The 15,710-nt window shown below is 33.5% G+C and overlaps 1 protein-coding gene across 1 annotated transcript; it reads left to right on the top strand.

The window, feature by feature from the left end:
* The first annotated feature begins 1,913 nt into the window (after positions 1–1,913).
* On the top strand, positions 1,914–7,173 carry LOC145086496 (coiled-coil protein). Its single transcript, XM_079024264.1, has 7 exons — positions 1,914–2,213; positions 2,307–2,447; positions 3,102–3,181; positions 3,992–4,237; positions 5,000–5,161; positions 6,028–6,117; positions 6,876–7,173. Exons 2-7 carry the CDS (start codon positions 2,431–2,433, stop codon positions 7,070–7,072), a joined length of 792 nt encoding a protein of 263 aa, XP_078880390.1. The 5' UTR covers positions 1,914–2,213; positions 2,307–2,430; the 3' UTR covers positions 7,073–7,173.
* Positions 7,174–15,710: the final 8,537 nt, after the last annotated feature.

The raw sequence follows: 15,710 nt of genomic DNA on the forward strand, positions 1-15,710 counted from the left end.
AATGGAATGAGAAGATATGAAACGATATTTATGAAATGTATGAAATGAGATCTCCTTGAAAATGATTGAAAATGTTTTATGGTCTAAAACTATGTTTTGCATGGATGAAACCTTTTGATGAAAATGTGATAAATGTTTTGGGTCTCAAACCCACGTAGCTCACGAGACATTATTGTCTTACGTATCTTTTTTTAATGTCATGCATCTCAGGTTACACTTAAGAAAAGAAAATGATAGTTGGAAGCTAGAAGTCAAGTGATAGAGAATGGAGTGGAACTTGTTAAGTTCCTTATTAATTGTATTGATGTAATTCTTATTTGTTTGCTATGGTTGTATTGATGCTTAATGGTAACACCCCATTGTTTTAAATTTGTAAATGTTTTTTGTGGGACTGGTTTTTGTTAAATGTGGGTTAACTCCAAATGTTTTTAAAACCATAGCATTTGAAAAAGTTATGAAACAAATTTGGGGTATTATATATATATATATATATATATATATATATATATATATAGTGGTTAAGTTCAAATGAGAACACTAAATAAAGTGAGAACGTGAGAACACTATTTTATGTTACTATTCTGCTATGAATTTTGTATATGCAACGTTATAACATTATTCATCAACAAATATATGAACAATAACACATTAATATCCACATTAAAATTTTGTATGTACAACTTTATGACATTATTCATCAACGAATATATGAACAATAACATATTTAACATTCACATTAGAATTTATTAAATTACTATATATATATATATATATATATATATATATATATATATATATATATATATAAAGTTTATAGTAGAATAGCATTATAAAATTGAATATATTAATATTATAATTACTATAATACTATACATATTAAATTGAAAAAAGAATAATAGCACATAGATTGTGTTCTCACGTTCTCACTTTATTTAGTGTTCTCATTTGAACTTAACTTTCTCTCTCTCTCTCTCTCTATCTATATATATATATATATATATATATATATATATATATAAAATTTTTTGTTTAATGTTTTGTGTGTTTTATTGTTTAATGTTTGGTGTGTTTTGCTGTTTAATGATGAGGAATTAGTATGGTGAAGTTAGACATAGCAAAAATTTATGAATTTTATGAAATAAAGTGAATCAAAATGATATTATTTAAGTGTTAGAGATATTGATCGAATGAAATGAAGCAAACATAACATAATAAAATGTAACTTGCATGAATAAAGTGAATCAAAATGGTGATTTATTTTCAACAAAAATATAGAAATAAATAGCCCACTTGGCTAACAAGGAGACTAATTAGAAGTTTCTAACCAGGGTTTATTGGGTAACAAGGAGACTAATTAGAAGTTTCTAATCAAGGTTTAATCCCAGACAAATATTAACTAACATGGCCGTTCAAAATTAAAGTCAATAAAATTTTGCAAATAAAAGAAAGTCATCTGAAAAATCTAGTTTGGACATGACTTATTTTAGACTTAGACATTGAAATCGCACCAAAACAACAGTAAAACCGAACCCAATCCAAACCATAATTTTCACTTTTACACTATAAATGGGTGTTTGGCTTGACTTTTCACAGCCAAAAGTTCTTTTTGGAAAAGAAAAAGAAACAAAAGATGTTTGACAAACTAATTTTAAAAGCCACTTTTGAAGTTTTACATAAGGAAAATGAATTTTTTGGAAAAATCAGGAAATCTTGATTTTTTGTAACTTTTCCAAAAAAAGACTTTTGAGGTTTGAAAAACTAAGCCAAACACCCCCTAAATAACGGTCCCTTGAGGTTGTGTTACCGTTTGGTAAAAAAACCACATCGAACAGACGAACCTCACGAATAAAAAAAAAAAAAACATGGCAAGCAGCCAAACACGCCGAACCTTGTAACCCTTCAGAAAAAGTTACGCCTTTTTTTCTCTTCTTCAACTGAACTGCGTCTGCTGTCTGCCTCCATCGAAGCTCTCGGCGACCCCCATCGGCAGCCACCGGCCACCTCCTGAAAAAGGGGCAGCCCCTGTTCTCCTTCAAAAGAATCCCAGCACATGTGATCGATTTCAAAAGAGGGGAAGCGACACACATAAAAAGTCTTGGATTCGAAGGGAAGAAGGGGAACTATCCAGCCCCTGTTCTTCGATTTTCTGTGGGGTGAAACACAGCATACACGCACCTGCCGGGAACAATCCATCCCCTGTTATTCGATCTCAGGTTTGATTTTATATTTGGTTTGGTTGAAAACAAACCCCAAAATGTTTGATGGCGTGGAGTTCTTGATAAAAAACAAACCCCAAAATGTTTCAGGGGCGTCGTTTCACTCAGGCTTACAAAATAAGAGAAAATCTACGAGATTTCGGTGGTGAGTTCAGAGTAAACGAACGATCCCTAACCTTGGTCCCAAGTTCAGACGCCAATTCAGTTGAATTTAATGATTGCAGCGGATAGGTAAACCCCCTGAATAAGCAAGATTAGTGTAGTGTTTGTTGTATTTGTGTAGTGTGTGTGTGTTCTATATGTGCCTGTGCTGAATCAAAGGTTGAGATTAGAATAGCAATGTAAGAATTGGGGACTGAAACTGTGAACAACAATGGAAGGACCGAAGGATTGCCATGTCATCCCAAAAGTCCCCGTTAATGCCATGTTGGCTTGCCATATGGATTATGGATTATGGATTATGGATTATGTTGGCATAAATAAAATAACTTTGCAAACTTGGGGCATTAATGCACATAAAATCAGACTTAGGGTAAAACCGTCAATAATTGACAAACTTTAGTGCTTTGTGTCAATATCCTTATTAACAACTAACATTTCTGTGAGGTGTAGAAATATTGTGCATTCTGTCATTTATTTAATAGTGGCACCTTGTACATGTATTTATACTAAAAAATGTATTCAAGAGTATCTTTAACTGTATAATAATTAATTACCAAAGCTAATTATCTGATAATTGTAATTATCTGACAAGTTCATTATAAATATTCACCCTTTTCAGTTTTTGTTATTTTCTTGATAAAATAATCCATGGGCACACATATGTGAAACTCTTTTCATGTAATCTTCACTGTTTTTTGATCATTGATGCTGGCTCTTTTTCAGTGAATCAATGAATATGGAGGCAAAAGAAGACTACCATTCAAATAATGAGGCTTCTTCATGTAATGACAATTCAGAAGATGGTATAAACTTTGTCACTTACTTATTGTCTTGATTTACTTTATGAACATTGAGTTTTTGTACATTCTAGAGTCATGGTTGATTGGTTTCTTAGTGCTATGATTCTGGCCAAAGCAGCAGTGGAGATTAAGTGACTCTGCAAAATCATATAAATCAAGAGTATTATCTATATATTTATTTAAAAGAGCTGTAGATTCCAACATGATAACAAACACAAGTAGCTTCTTGTACCTTTTTGGTTCAGTGATAGGGAAAGGAAATTTGAAATTAATAGGGTAATGGAATGAGCCATGATCATGTTTGGTTGGTTTGTAGGAATGGAATGCATTTTTTACGTTATATGTAAATACACTAATTACATTCAGCTCTAGTCTATTATAGTTTACATATATATATATATATATATATATATATATATATATATATATATATATATATATATATATATATATATATATATATATATATAAATGAGTTATCACTATGATGCAGTGTTTCATTCCATTCCATGATGGAATAACTAGGTAATGGATAATAAAGAAAACGAAAGTAATTACATTCCTTTAGAAAACGGTTCATTCCATTCCTTCCTTGACACAAAACAAACAACGGAATGAACCATCATGATTCCATCCTACCAAATATTTCTTGTTCTTGTTCTTCTTCTTTAGTAGTAGCATCATATGCTTACATGAGAACAAGTATGTTTGTTAATATTGCCATGAAATGGCTTTAAACTTTATTCTATCTTGGTTTTTATGCTAACAATTGATGTATATATTATATTATATTGTGGGAATGGAATTTTGCAGACTGGGAAGCTGTTGCAGATCGTGCTCCAGATGAGTTGCTGTCTGCAGAAGTAAAATTATCAAAACTGAGAGTTGAAGATAAAAAAGATCAAACTCCTACTGCAAGGCGTGGGAGGGGCACATTTTCATATGAAAAACAAAAGGAGGGCTTGTATTTGTATAGTGATCAACAACAATCTTCTTTTTCTATTCAAGATGATTCACTAAATCAAACTACTTCTCAAGGACATCAACCCACAACAGACTGTAAGTCTGTAACTGTAACTTCCTTATTGCTTGCTTAATTATCTCTCTCAGTAATTTGGAATTTGAGTAAATTACACGAATGGTCCCTATAGTTTAGAGTAATTTACGTGTTTGGTCACTAACTTATTTTTTTAACTCGGAAGGTCCCTACTGTTTGTTTTTGTTACACGCTTGGTCCCTATCTCACCTAAAAAGACTATTTTGCCCTTGATTTTTTTTTAACTTATTTAAATAAACACATCCACAACCCCAACCCCCTCACATTATCCTACCTAACATACCAGTTTTCCCTATTTAAATAATAGTCTTTTTAGGTAAGACAGGGACCAAGCGTGAAACAAAAACAAAAAGTAGGGACCAAACGCATAACAAAAACAAACATTAGGGACTCTCCGAGTTAAAAAAATAAGTTAGGGAACAAATGCGCAAATCACCCCAAACCATAGGGACCATTCGTGTAATTTACTCTTGGAATTTTAATTGATCAAAATCAAAGCCATTGAGAAAATATACATACTTTTACGAAAAATAAAAAGGCTTACTTTTAATCATTTGGTTATTATATTTATAGCTTTCTGTTTTCATTTCTTCCTATTACACCATTCATTGTACTTTAAAAAACTCTAGCAATCTCATCCAAATACAAAGTATTTATTCCGTACATATTTCAAAGAAAATAATTGCTAGATTTTTTCAAAACTGTTGTAACGCATAACAAGCTTATTATTATTATTATTATTTTTTTTGTGTGATTGATTTCAGTAAAATATGGTACTCGACATGCTGTTGTTCTTGAAGGCTTCCAAGCAAATATGAGTACAAGTGGGCTTGAGAATTTGTTGGACAAGTTTGTTTCTCATGATTTTGTGATACGTTGGGTTAATGATACCACTGCATTTGCTGTCTTCAGAACACCAGCAATTGGTATGCTTAATTAATGTTTGAATATATTTATTTCTTTTTTCCTTTTATCTTAAGTGTTGTCTGGATAAATCATTTCTCTAACAGTATTTTGAGAAAAATGATGAAACGATTGGTAGATATGAGGTTAGGACTCGTGTGTTTGGTTGTGGAAAACTGTTTTCAGAAAAAAAAAAAAGAGTGCAGTTTTCAGTAGAAATTTTTTAGAAAACGTGTTTGATTGAGTTTTCATTTTCCATTTAAGATAAATTAGAAAACATGTTTGGATGAGTATTTTTCTATCGGTTTTCATTTTCCTTTTTTTTGTTATTTTAAATAGTATAGTACAATATTTAACTTATTATAGAAAACTTTTGGAATTGGAGAAGTGTGGAAAACAATAATTGTTAGTTTTCCAAGTTACTTGTAAATTGTAATTTAGAAAATTGGAAATCTCTCTTTACATGGAACATTTTTAGAAAAAATAATAAACCAAACACGTTTTCAGAAATTTCATTTTTCTTAGAAAAATTCTGGAAAGTAAGGGATTTTGGTACAACCAAGCCATTCCCTGACTTTCTCTATTAAGTCGTTATTTCTATATTAAGTCTAGAAGATTGGGCCATAAATAGCTTGCTACATTATGCATCGATTGGAGGAAGTGGAAGGACAAAAAATAAATAAGGGAAAATTTTAGGACTCAATGGGGAAAGTCTGCTTTCCCTTGACTTATTTTATTAAGTAGTTTTTTGACTCATGTAGCTTATCAGATTAATTCATTGCACATGTTTTAGATGATGAATGGTAGAGTGAGCAACATAATTGAATTTGGAATTTGGATAGTGGTTTGGTTGTTATTTAAGGATATATTGTTTTGTTGGGTTTTGCAGCTGTTGAGGCATGTAACTTGATTAAATGCCCATTTACAGTTCGTGTACTTGATGAGAATGATGTACTCCTAAGCTCCATTCCAGAAAAAGGTAATTATAAAATTCTGAATTCTTACCCATGTCACGCAACTTTTCTAGACAATATTTGCCTTTTGTTTTTTTGATGGGTCATCATTAACCAACATAGTTTTTCAATGAAAACTAAAGTTTGTTTGGAATTGAGTTTTCTGTATTATATTTAAGTAAGAGGTATAGTAGTCTTAGCACTATTCTAGATATTATTTAATTGTTATTATAGGATATATTATTATTTGCAAAACTGATAAATTAAACTTTATTAAAACCCAAATATGATTATAAATTACATTTTTGGTCCCTGAGCAATGCTTTGATTTTTTCAATTTTCGTCCTAAATAGTTCTCTTGCAATTTTGATCGTTGTTTGAAGTTTTTTGGCCCAGTTTCAAGTAAAAAAAAAAACAAATGCTCTGGGATGAAAATTGCAAAAATCAGCGAGCGAATACTTAGCCACCAAAAATGGTCATTTTACTTGGAATAGTGACCAAACCAAAAAGTCAAAAGAAGAGAACTTTTTTGGCGAAAATGAGCTATGCTCAGGGATCAAAAACGTAATTTATTCGAGTCATTTTTTTTCTTCTAGTTAATTTTAGAAAATACTACTCTTTAAGGCATGAAAAATGAGAAAATGGGAAGAACGAAATTCCTTAAAGATTGGTCCATTCCACAAACGAACAACTTAAAGCCAAACACTATATAGATTATAGCAGGCAGTAGTTTTACATGTTTGTTTCTGAAGAGAGCCAGTTTTGGTTATAAAAATTTTGACAGATTTGGAGCCACCTCGACAAAGGCCAAAAACATCAGCAAGAACTGCCCAAAGGTTAATTGCTCATGGAATGGGACTCAAGTTGCCTTCCACAAGTTTCACCCAAAAACAACTCAAGGAACAAGAAGCAGCCCGAAAGCAACGCATACTTTCCAGACAGAATCTCAAAGATGATGCTTGGGGGGGACCCACCGACTAAATGTTTTCTTTCTTTTGCCTGCTGGATTTTAATATCTGAATCTAATCACGGATGTTATTATTATTATTATTATTATTATTATTATTATTATGGATTCAAAAGTCAACCTACACAACCTATAAATTTTATAGGGGATAAAAAGCCATCCCAATCAACGGATTTAAACAAAACTTATTGTTCCATGTTTCAAGTTTCTGTTTGTTTCAACTTTGAATACTTGAATAATTATATAATCGAAGTAGTTGCCAAGTCAAAAGTTAAGAATATTTATAGATTTTGAATATCTTAATAAAATCACTATCTTTTGGGAAACGCTGTTTAGGATTTTTGTATTGAATAGAACATAGACTGATTGATGTGTGTACGAGGGCTTAACTTCTTTTTGGATTTTTCTGATTATATGAATGCAGTGGAAAAATAAGAAATAACAACAAGATCGATAAGAAAAATAACAAAAAGGGATATATTTGGTAGACAATCTAGATTTATAGATTGAATATCGGGTGAAAACAAGTTAAAACCTATTAACTTGAGTTCTAGAAAATCATCCGTGAAATGATATGCTATGACAAGACAAGATCTATTGACTTGAAATCGAGTCATGAATGAGAAATGTCTCCCGAACAATGACGACAATCCGAATTATATATAATAATTGAAGAAAACAAGAACAAACGTTTAAAGTTCAATTACAATCAACTCTCATTCATTCAATAATGTTCAATGATGGCCATATTTATAGCCTTACAAATGCTTATAAAAACGAAACTAAAATAAAAGCTTAAAATAAAATAAAATCAAATTGTTTCTAAAAATAACTAAAAATCTAGAATCTTCGTCCTTAAGGTAACAATGCCAAAACCACGCAATCAGCCATGTAAACTTCTCGCAACAATGGTCCCATCAAGTAATCCTCGCACCCAACAGCAAGTACTTCGAAATCAGTAAGTTGTTCGGGACCAAAAAGCAATTCGCATCCATGTAAAATTCACACACAAATAGCTTTCACATCCACAAGTCGTTGGCAACCACTAGCCGTTCGCATCCAGTAATACTTCGTGGTTCGCATTCGTTTATTGATTGCGGGTCATTGCGATCGTTCGTATTGGTTCACATCCAGTCACAACTTGGACCTCTTTAACACTCAACATCCCATTCGCTATCAGGATCCCATTCACACTCAACATTCAGCTCAGAATTGTAATGTATTTCAGAACTTGAACGCATCTCGGAGTTGGGATGCATTTCGGAATTTGATGTCATTTCAGATTGTGAACTCGTATTCGCATCACTGATAGACCATTTGATAAATTGTTGAAATATTATAAGAAATATTGTTGGTTTTAGATCTGACAATGTAACACTAATGCAGTTATGATATTTTAACACAACTCTATTACCATAGCTCATTTTTTAGTTTGCCTGTTCACAAGGTGATTGATTATGTACCACATGTTTATCTTTTATTTATGAATTGTTTTCTCTTACGTATTTATAAGATGATGACCAATGAGGATCTTGCATCATTCTTTTTACAACTAATCACCAAAATTACCATAAGGCAACAAGTCTATCATAAGAATAGTTGATCATAAAAAAACATAATATTATATCAAATCATTTATAGATTAAATTTCATGTCTGGTCTAGAGGTTTGTTTAATATAACACATTAGTCAAAAGTTCGTGATTGTTGCAAGTTTGGCCCCTAAAGATAGTGGATATGGCTTTGTGAAGGAGTCTAGACGGGGCATGTGAAGGAGTATAACACATGCATGTTGGAAGACCGCCTTACCATGTCTGTACCATGTAAAATTATTGGGGCCTTAGAATATCAATTAACTTGGATAATTTCTAGGATCGTGATTGCAATCACTTTCCAAAATCTGTGATTTCGACCCTTATACCTGGGGATATCACAGAATCCGATTTGTGATAATCCAAAAAATGCAATTTTGAAAATTAGGCCACTTCCAAAATCAAAACATAAAAATATACCCTGCTGTTTTGTGTTCTGTATAGATAGAGAGCACAAAATATAGAGTTCTAACATTTTTTCTGGAACCAGAGAAAGGTTCTTATACTAAAGGGAAAAGAGGTTATGGTGGTTGACTCCAGATTTGGCGTAAAAACCTGTAGTTATTAGACATAACTAACGCTTACATCATTAAGATGTCATCAGGAGAGTTCTGGCGGGAAATTGCATGGAGCCGATGTAAAATCCGTTTTGGTTTCGGGGCGCTGCCCCTAGACCCTACCAAGGGGCTGCAACCCCTTGGAACCCTGCACCCAGAGGCGCTGCCCCCCGGACCTATGTTCATAATTATCACACCAAGTGTGCACCCTCGCACCTTCAAGCTCGATTAGTAAATGAAGCTCAGTGGCCTATCTTATTATTAATAATAATTACACCAAAAATATGTTGATAACACTAAAATCACCAATATACCGGTGCATTGAAGAAGCCCACATTGGGGAGAGCATGTCGAGAGAAACGGAACGTTAGGAACAACTACTTTTACAATGATTACTTTTCTTTTTAATTAAAAGAAATTATAAAAAAGATTATAAATAGATGTCCAATCATCTTGTTTTTATAAGAAACTTTTATCAATTATCTATCAATTTCAACTCTATAAAACATTTTACAAGTTTGAATGGATTCATTTGAGAATACATGTGTGTACTTTCATCTTCAAGTTCAAACGATGAGTCTTCATTTGATAATAGATATGCACGTAACACTTATGTTTTGTCAACAATTACCCAAACTACATTACTTCTTTTTTCAAGATACCATAAGTTCAAACGTCCCAGCAATTATAATAACTTGGGTAGACAAAGATCATGAAGTTGCACATATCGTCTTCTGCATGATTAATTTGTTGAGGATCTTATATGCGGTGCTGACATTTTCAGAAGAATATTTTGGTTGCAAAGAGAACTATTCATACAAATAGTTGATGATACGGAATGAGAATTTGCATTTTTTAGAGGATGAGTGGGGAAAAAGGGGCTTCGGTCCATTACAACAATGCATATATGCACTTTTGATTAAAAAGAATATTTTCATAGATTGATTGTCAATGACATCCAATTTTTATACTTAACACATGAACCTAAACATGGATTTCTTGGAATGTTGGCAACATTGATTGTAAACAATGAAGTTGGAGGAATTACCCAACAACATGGTGAGATCATCACATTAGAGGCGTTCAAGAGTAACCCGACTAATCACTATTATTCAATGATGAATTACATGGACGGTCACCAAAATGTCCATTTCTGGTTAATGATGTACAATACAAGACTTGGTTTAAAAAAGTGCTCTTGTTGTGACCGTTGTGAGGTTGCGTTGCGTTGCGATGGCCTAAGTTCAATAGAAGTGTGGGAAACGACCTAAATGATGTGAGGTGATGTATCCGCATCTAAGCACATCCTACACTTTGGGGCATCCTGTGTGTGGCCATTTACTTAGAAAATACTTATAATCTAATAAAGCCCACGGAACTACAATTGTTTAATTATTGGTCGGACCTACTTCTACCATAGAGACTTGCGTATAAGAATACTAAACGACACAACACAACGATCACACGGAAATCTTTTTCTTCTCTTTGTGATTATTGATGAGTAAGCTCTTCATCTTCCCACCTCTTTCTTGATCCACCTTCCTGTTTATTGATCCCACAGTTAACACTAACAATGCTTAACATTCTCTTCTTCTCTTAAATTTTATGGTGTTTTAGTTAGGTATTGGTTTGAGTTTTGACTAATTACTGTCAAGTTTGTTTTCACTTTGCATATGGCATGAATATTAGATTTTGGTTTCATTTTATATGTTTAATGTTTATGGTGCTTCAGTTAGTTATTGGTAAAAATGAATTTTGATGTCTACTTAAATTTTAACACACACACACACACACACACACACACACACACACACACATATATATATATATATATATATATATATATATATATATATATATATATATATATATATATATATAGGGAAAAGTTCAATAGAGAACCATAATTATGAGTTCTTCAAGGAACCAAATCTTTTTTTCAATTTCTAGAGCTTATTCTTTATCGAAAAAATAATCTAAAAATATCTAAATTCATATATTAACATTTTGAATGTGAAAAATATTTTTCGGATTCACCGTGTGAATCCGGATTCATGTTGTGAATTTTCGAAGATTCACATTGTGAATTTGACGTAAAAAAAATTGAATTTTATATCATTGGAAAAAGGATAAAAAGTTATGAATTTCTGTATTTTTAGTTTTTTTTTTTTGATAAAAAATAAGTTCTAAAAGTTGAAAAAAAGATTGGTTCCTTGGTCGCATCTCGCAACGCGCATTGGTCTCCGAGACCTAATCACAACGGAGCACATCACACTTTTCTAAACTAGGATACAAGAATGAGTATTATCTAGTCGATGAGTTAACCCTAATTGAGCTACTTTTGTGAAAACATTTACGTATCCAAATAGTGATAAGAAAAAGGTCGAAGGAAACGAGGATAAGAAGGACGTGGAATGAGATTTTGGTATCCTAAAAACTCATTGATTATAGTTTGGCTAACCGCACAAGTAATGCTTCCTAGAAAAATTAAAAATACAGTACACACTTGTATTATATTACATGATCTAATTTTAAAAGACGAAGGTATTAGGATATGCCTTTTCCACAAAAACGGTGAAGAATGTGTAGAAGTAAATGAATATACTCTAAACAATTTTTGTTGCATAGAAACCCACAACAACTTATGATCATATCTCGTGCAAAATATTTCAAACACCTACATACCTAAACACTGACGACGAGTTTTTTTATTTATTTAGTGGAATTCAGTTATTTGATGATGTGGGATAAGGAGATGATACTAACAACCATAAATGAAACTAAATTAACATGTTTGGTCCATCCCTTGAAGGATTGATAGTTCAAGAAAAGTGATCCTTAGTCTACAAGCAAAGTGATGATCCAAGATAGTTTTTGTTCGATCAACCATCCATCCGAAGTGTTTTGTCATCTGAGCAAGTGTCAATCCAAAGTAATGCTGAATAAAATAAGTATTGTTTTGTTTTATGATTTGTCTAGACAATATAAAATGAGATAATTGTGATCTATTGTCAGTGTATGGTTCTGTATGTCAAGTAGCTTTCTGATGTACTTTTTTTTTTGTTTCCTAGCATATTAACTTCGCCTATATAATGGAAAGTCAATCCAATGTTTGGATGTACCTTTTTTGATCACTTCTTTTAAAGAGAAAAGTTATTAAAACCACTTGTCAAACGTTCTCATTGTTCTTACATTTATTTTTCTAAGTTATATTCTTGCTTATTTACTAATTTACATTGTATACATCTTGGTTTAATATATTTAAGACTCAACTGGATCTACTCTAGGCTTGACTGGGACTCATTAAGCACATCCATTAGTTGGTGTTTACTCAAGGTATAAGTTATTATACCTTGTTCGAATATTATTCAGGATATATTTTCTTAACAATTGGTATCAGAGGCTTAGTGGCTGTCCTTTGAATCCATCTTTAACATATTATCATTGTTATAGATTACCTTGGTTTCTCTTTCATTTACGCATCTAAAGGATAAAAGTTTTTCATATATACCACTATCGCTAAAAAACATAACAATGGTTGCTCCTAATTGAAACCAAATATTGTATCATGCAAATTGAAAACAGTGTAGGTTGCCTTTCACACGCCCCATTATTGGTTGTAGAAGAATATGACCATTGGAAGATGAGAATGGAAAGGTTTTAAATCAAAAGATAATGTAACACCCGGTCGTTGCAGGTAAATTCATACTGTAATTTAAAATGTAAAATTTGGTGAACTTGATCCTACACGGGGGCGTAAGGAAGTCTCCTATGCAACACGTGTGAGGGAAACTTGAGATGGGTGTTTAATGATCTACATATGGCATAGATCAGGCTATGCAACGTTTAGTTGCCCAGGACCAAAACCCTAATCTTGGGGGTTTGAGCCTTATTAAAATGCTCTAACTCCCTTGAGGCCTTACATTCTCAGCCTTTATCCCCTTTAAGTAGCCACCTCGAAAACCTAATATCCTTGTGTGAGTTTTTGCATCATTTGAGCGTTTAATGTGCTTTTATGAAGGAAGAACTTCATTGAGGAACATTTGGGAAGCTCCAAGATTTGTGGATCTGGAATTTGCAAGTCATAATCATTCCCTAGAAGGTAAATATTTTCCATCTTGAAGTTATTTATGATAGATCTAGTTTATGCTTAAGAATTCGATGCTTTTGTCCCCATAACGTTGGTTCTTATGAGTACGACTTAGTCCTATCCATTTGTGTGTCCTTTCAGACATTTTTAGGGTTGATAAGTCATAAAAATGAGAGCTTGGTCACTCTTATCTATCCATGCAGGTGTTCTTAAGCATTGAGCGACTTTGTGGACCTAGGTTATGATTTTATGCTCCATGTGAAATGGTCCAAAATTATAAGGTAAATATTTCATTTTTAATTCAACCAAAAACACCAATATGTTAGTAATATATGATGGGCCCTGCCCAACACACTCATCAGGCCCTACCAATTGTACATACAACACATTCAAGACATACACGAGTCACAAAGACAACTAGCATACTATAACGCATCCATCAGGCAATGCCTGACATCGGTCCCCACCCGATATACATATAACATACAAAACAAAGTGAGAGTCACAAGAATAGACAACATACAATACACTCATCAGGCCCCGCCTAGCATCAGACCCCGTCCGACATACATAACACATATCACACATGCAAAGGTCACACAGACAACTAGCATACTAATCATAAAATAATCATGGGTCAGCATTGGTGCCTTCGACCCGCCAAACATATTGAGGATAATCACCTCAAACTGTTGATAATTAGATAAATGCTTGGACTGCTAATCCATAGAATCCCTGTGCTAATCAATCAAATAAACCCTAAATAATAAGTGGGCCACAAACCATAATTAGGAATCTTATTCATTTGTCCAAATCCCAGAGACCATTTTACCTTTTCCACACTTGGCCCAATAACCATAGCCCAACCCAATGGCTCTAAAAGCCCAATATGGCCCAAATTCCTAAATGAAACCTAAAGCCCATTATGGGTCCAAATCCAAGAAGGCCCAAAGCCTAACAATGACCTAAAGTCAGAAGGACTAGTGGCCCAACAAGGCCCAAAAATCTAGTAGTCCAAATATGGCTCAAAACACAAAATTCAACAAAAATCAAGGGTTTCTGAGTACACTCGACGTACGCAGACTTACGCCTATCGTACACCTTCTTTGGCCAGTACACGCAACGTACGAGCTGGGTATGCCCAACATACTCCACAGCCAACCCAAATCACCATAAGTGCTTAATCGGTTAAGTCACCAAGCTTAGTTCTCAGATCGGATCCTAAATGATGTCTTAACACGTAAAGTTGGCAACTTTACTCCTTTGCAAGTCCTAATAGGACCCAATACTCAATAAAATCCATGATAAGAACCCTAACTCATGCATGGTCCAATATAACTCATCAAGATTGCATTTTTATTAACAAGGGACCTCAAAATGCTAAGGTCTATCATCCTTATTTTCTGGAGTAGCTCATACTCTCATGCGTGACTCAAAAGGACCATAAAAGCACAAAAACAAGTCCTAACTAGATCTATCAAAATGAAGCAACAAGTTAAGAGCTTTATACCTCCAAAAGCTTCCCAAATTGGTGATGATTATGGATCCACAAGCTCTAGCCACACCAATGCAACTTCCAAGAGTTCTTCGCCCTTCAAAATCACCAAAAACACCTTCAAGGTTCACTTCCAATCTCAGAAACTAAAATGGCAATTAGGGTTTCGTTCTTAGGGTTTGGAGTGGTGGAGGCTAGTGATAGGAATGTCTAAGAGTGAATTAAGGGGTTTAAATTGGGCACACACCCTAAAAACTAGGGTTTGCCCTTGTTGACCATATGCCCCATGTACATCCATGTACGCCAAACGTACATGGGTTTCCTCCGCAACCAACTTCGACCCAGTACGCTCAACATACTCGGCCAGAGACTAATACCATCAATCTTCCGAAGGCCATAACTTCTTCGTTCTAAGTCCGATTTTGATGTTCTTTATATCCACTGAAAGGTAATGAGAAGCTCTACAATTCTATCAACTCTACTTTACCTTAAAACTTCTCGAGCTTAAATCCAAAATTCACCAGAAATGATGTCTCATACTCTTAGTGACCCTACAAGGCTACCATTGAAATCCAACCTTGTTAGAACTCATACTCCTAATGGTGAACAAATCATTGATCCCTTAACTATCAAACAACCACCTCACTGCTATATTTCTGAAACCCCCAAAACTTTTCTTGATCTCCACACATGTAAGACCATCCCGAAACATAACCACTAGGACCCCTCACTGCAGTGAACTAAAAAATGTCATTTGGTCATGTACTATCCAACATCACCTTTAAAAAAGATTCCTTCACCATAAATTGACGATGAAACGATATTTCAACTCTCAACATGAGTCCCGCCTATTTGCCAACCCGATACATGACCCATATCCTGAAATCTAAAGATTTACACTTTCATTTATCCAAAATAT

The sequence above is a fragment of the Lactuca serriola genome, chromosome 2 (genome assembly GCF_051521515.1).
Source record: "Lactuca serriola cultivar US96UC23 chromosome 2, Lser_US96UC23_V15, whole genome shotgun sequence".
NCBI classification, from domain to species: Eukaryota; Viridiplantae; Streptophyta; class Magnoliopsida; order Asterales; family Asteraceae; genus Lactuca; species Lactuca serriola.

What these genes read in the sequence shown, in the direction of transcription:
- LOC145086496 (XM_079024264.1), top strand. An exon ending in TAATGACAATTCAGAAGATG is followed by an intron (nt 3,182 to 3,991) that starts GTATAAACTTTG and finishes GGAATTTTGCAG; the next exon opens with ACTGGGAAGCTGTTGCAGAT. An exon ending in CTTCAGAACACCAGCAATTG is followed by an intron (nt 5,162 to 6,027) that starts GTATGCTTAATT and finishes TGGGTTTTGCAG; the next exon opens with CTGTTGAGGCATGTAACTTG.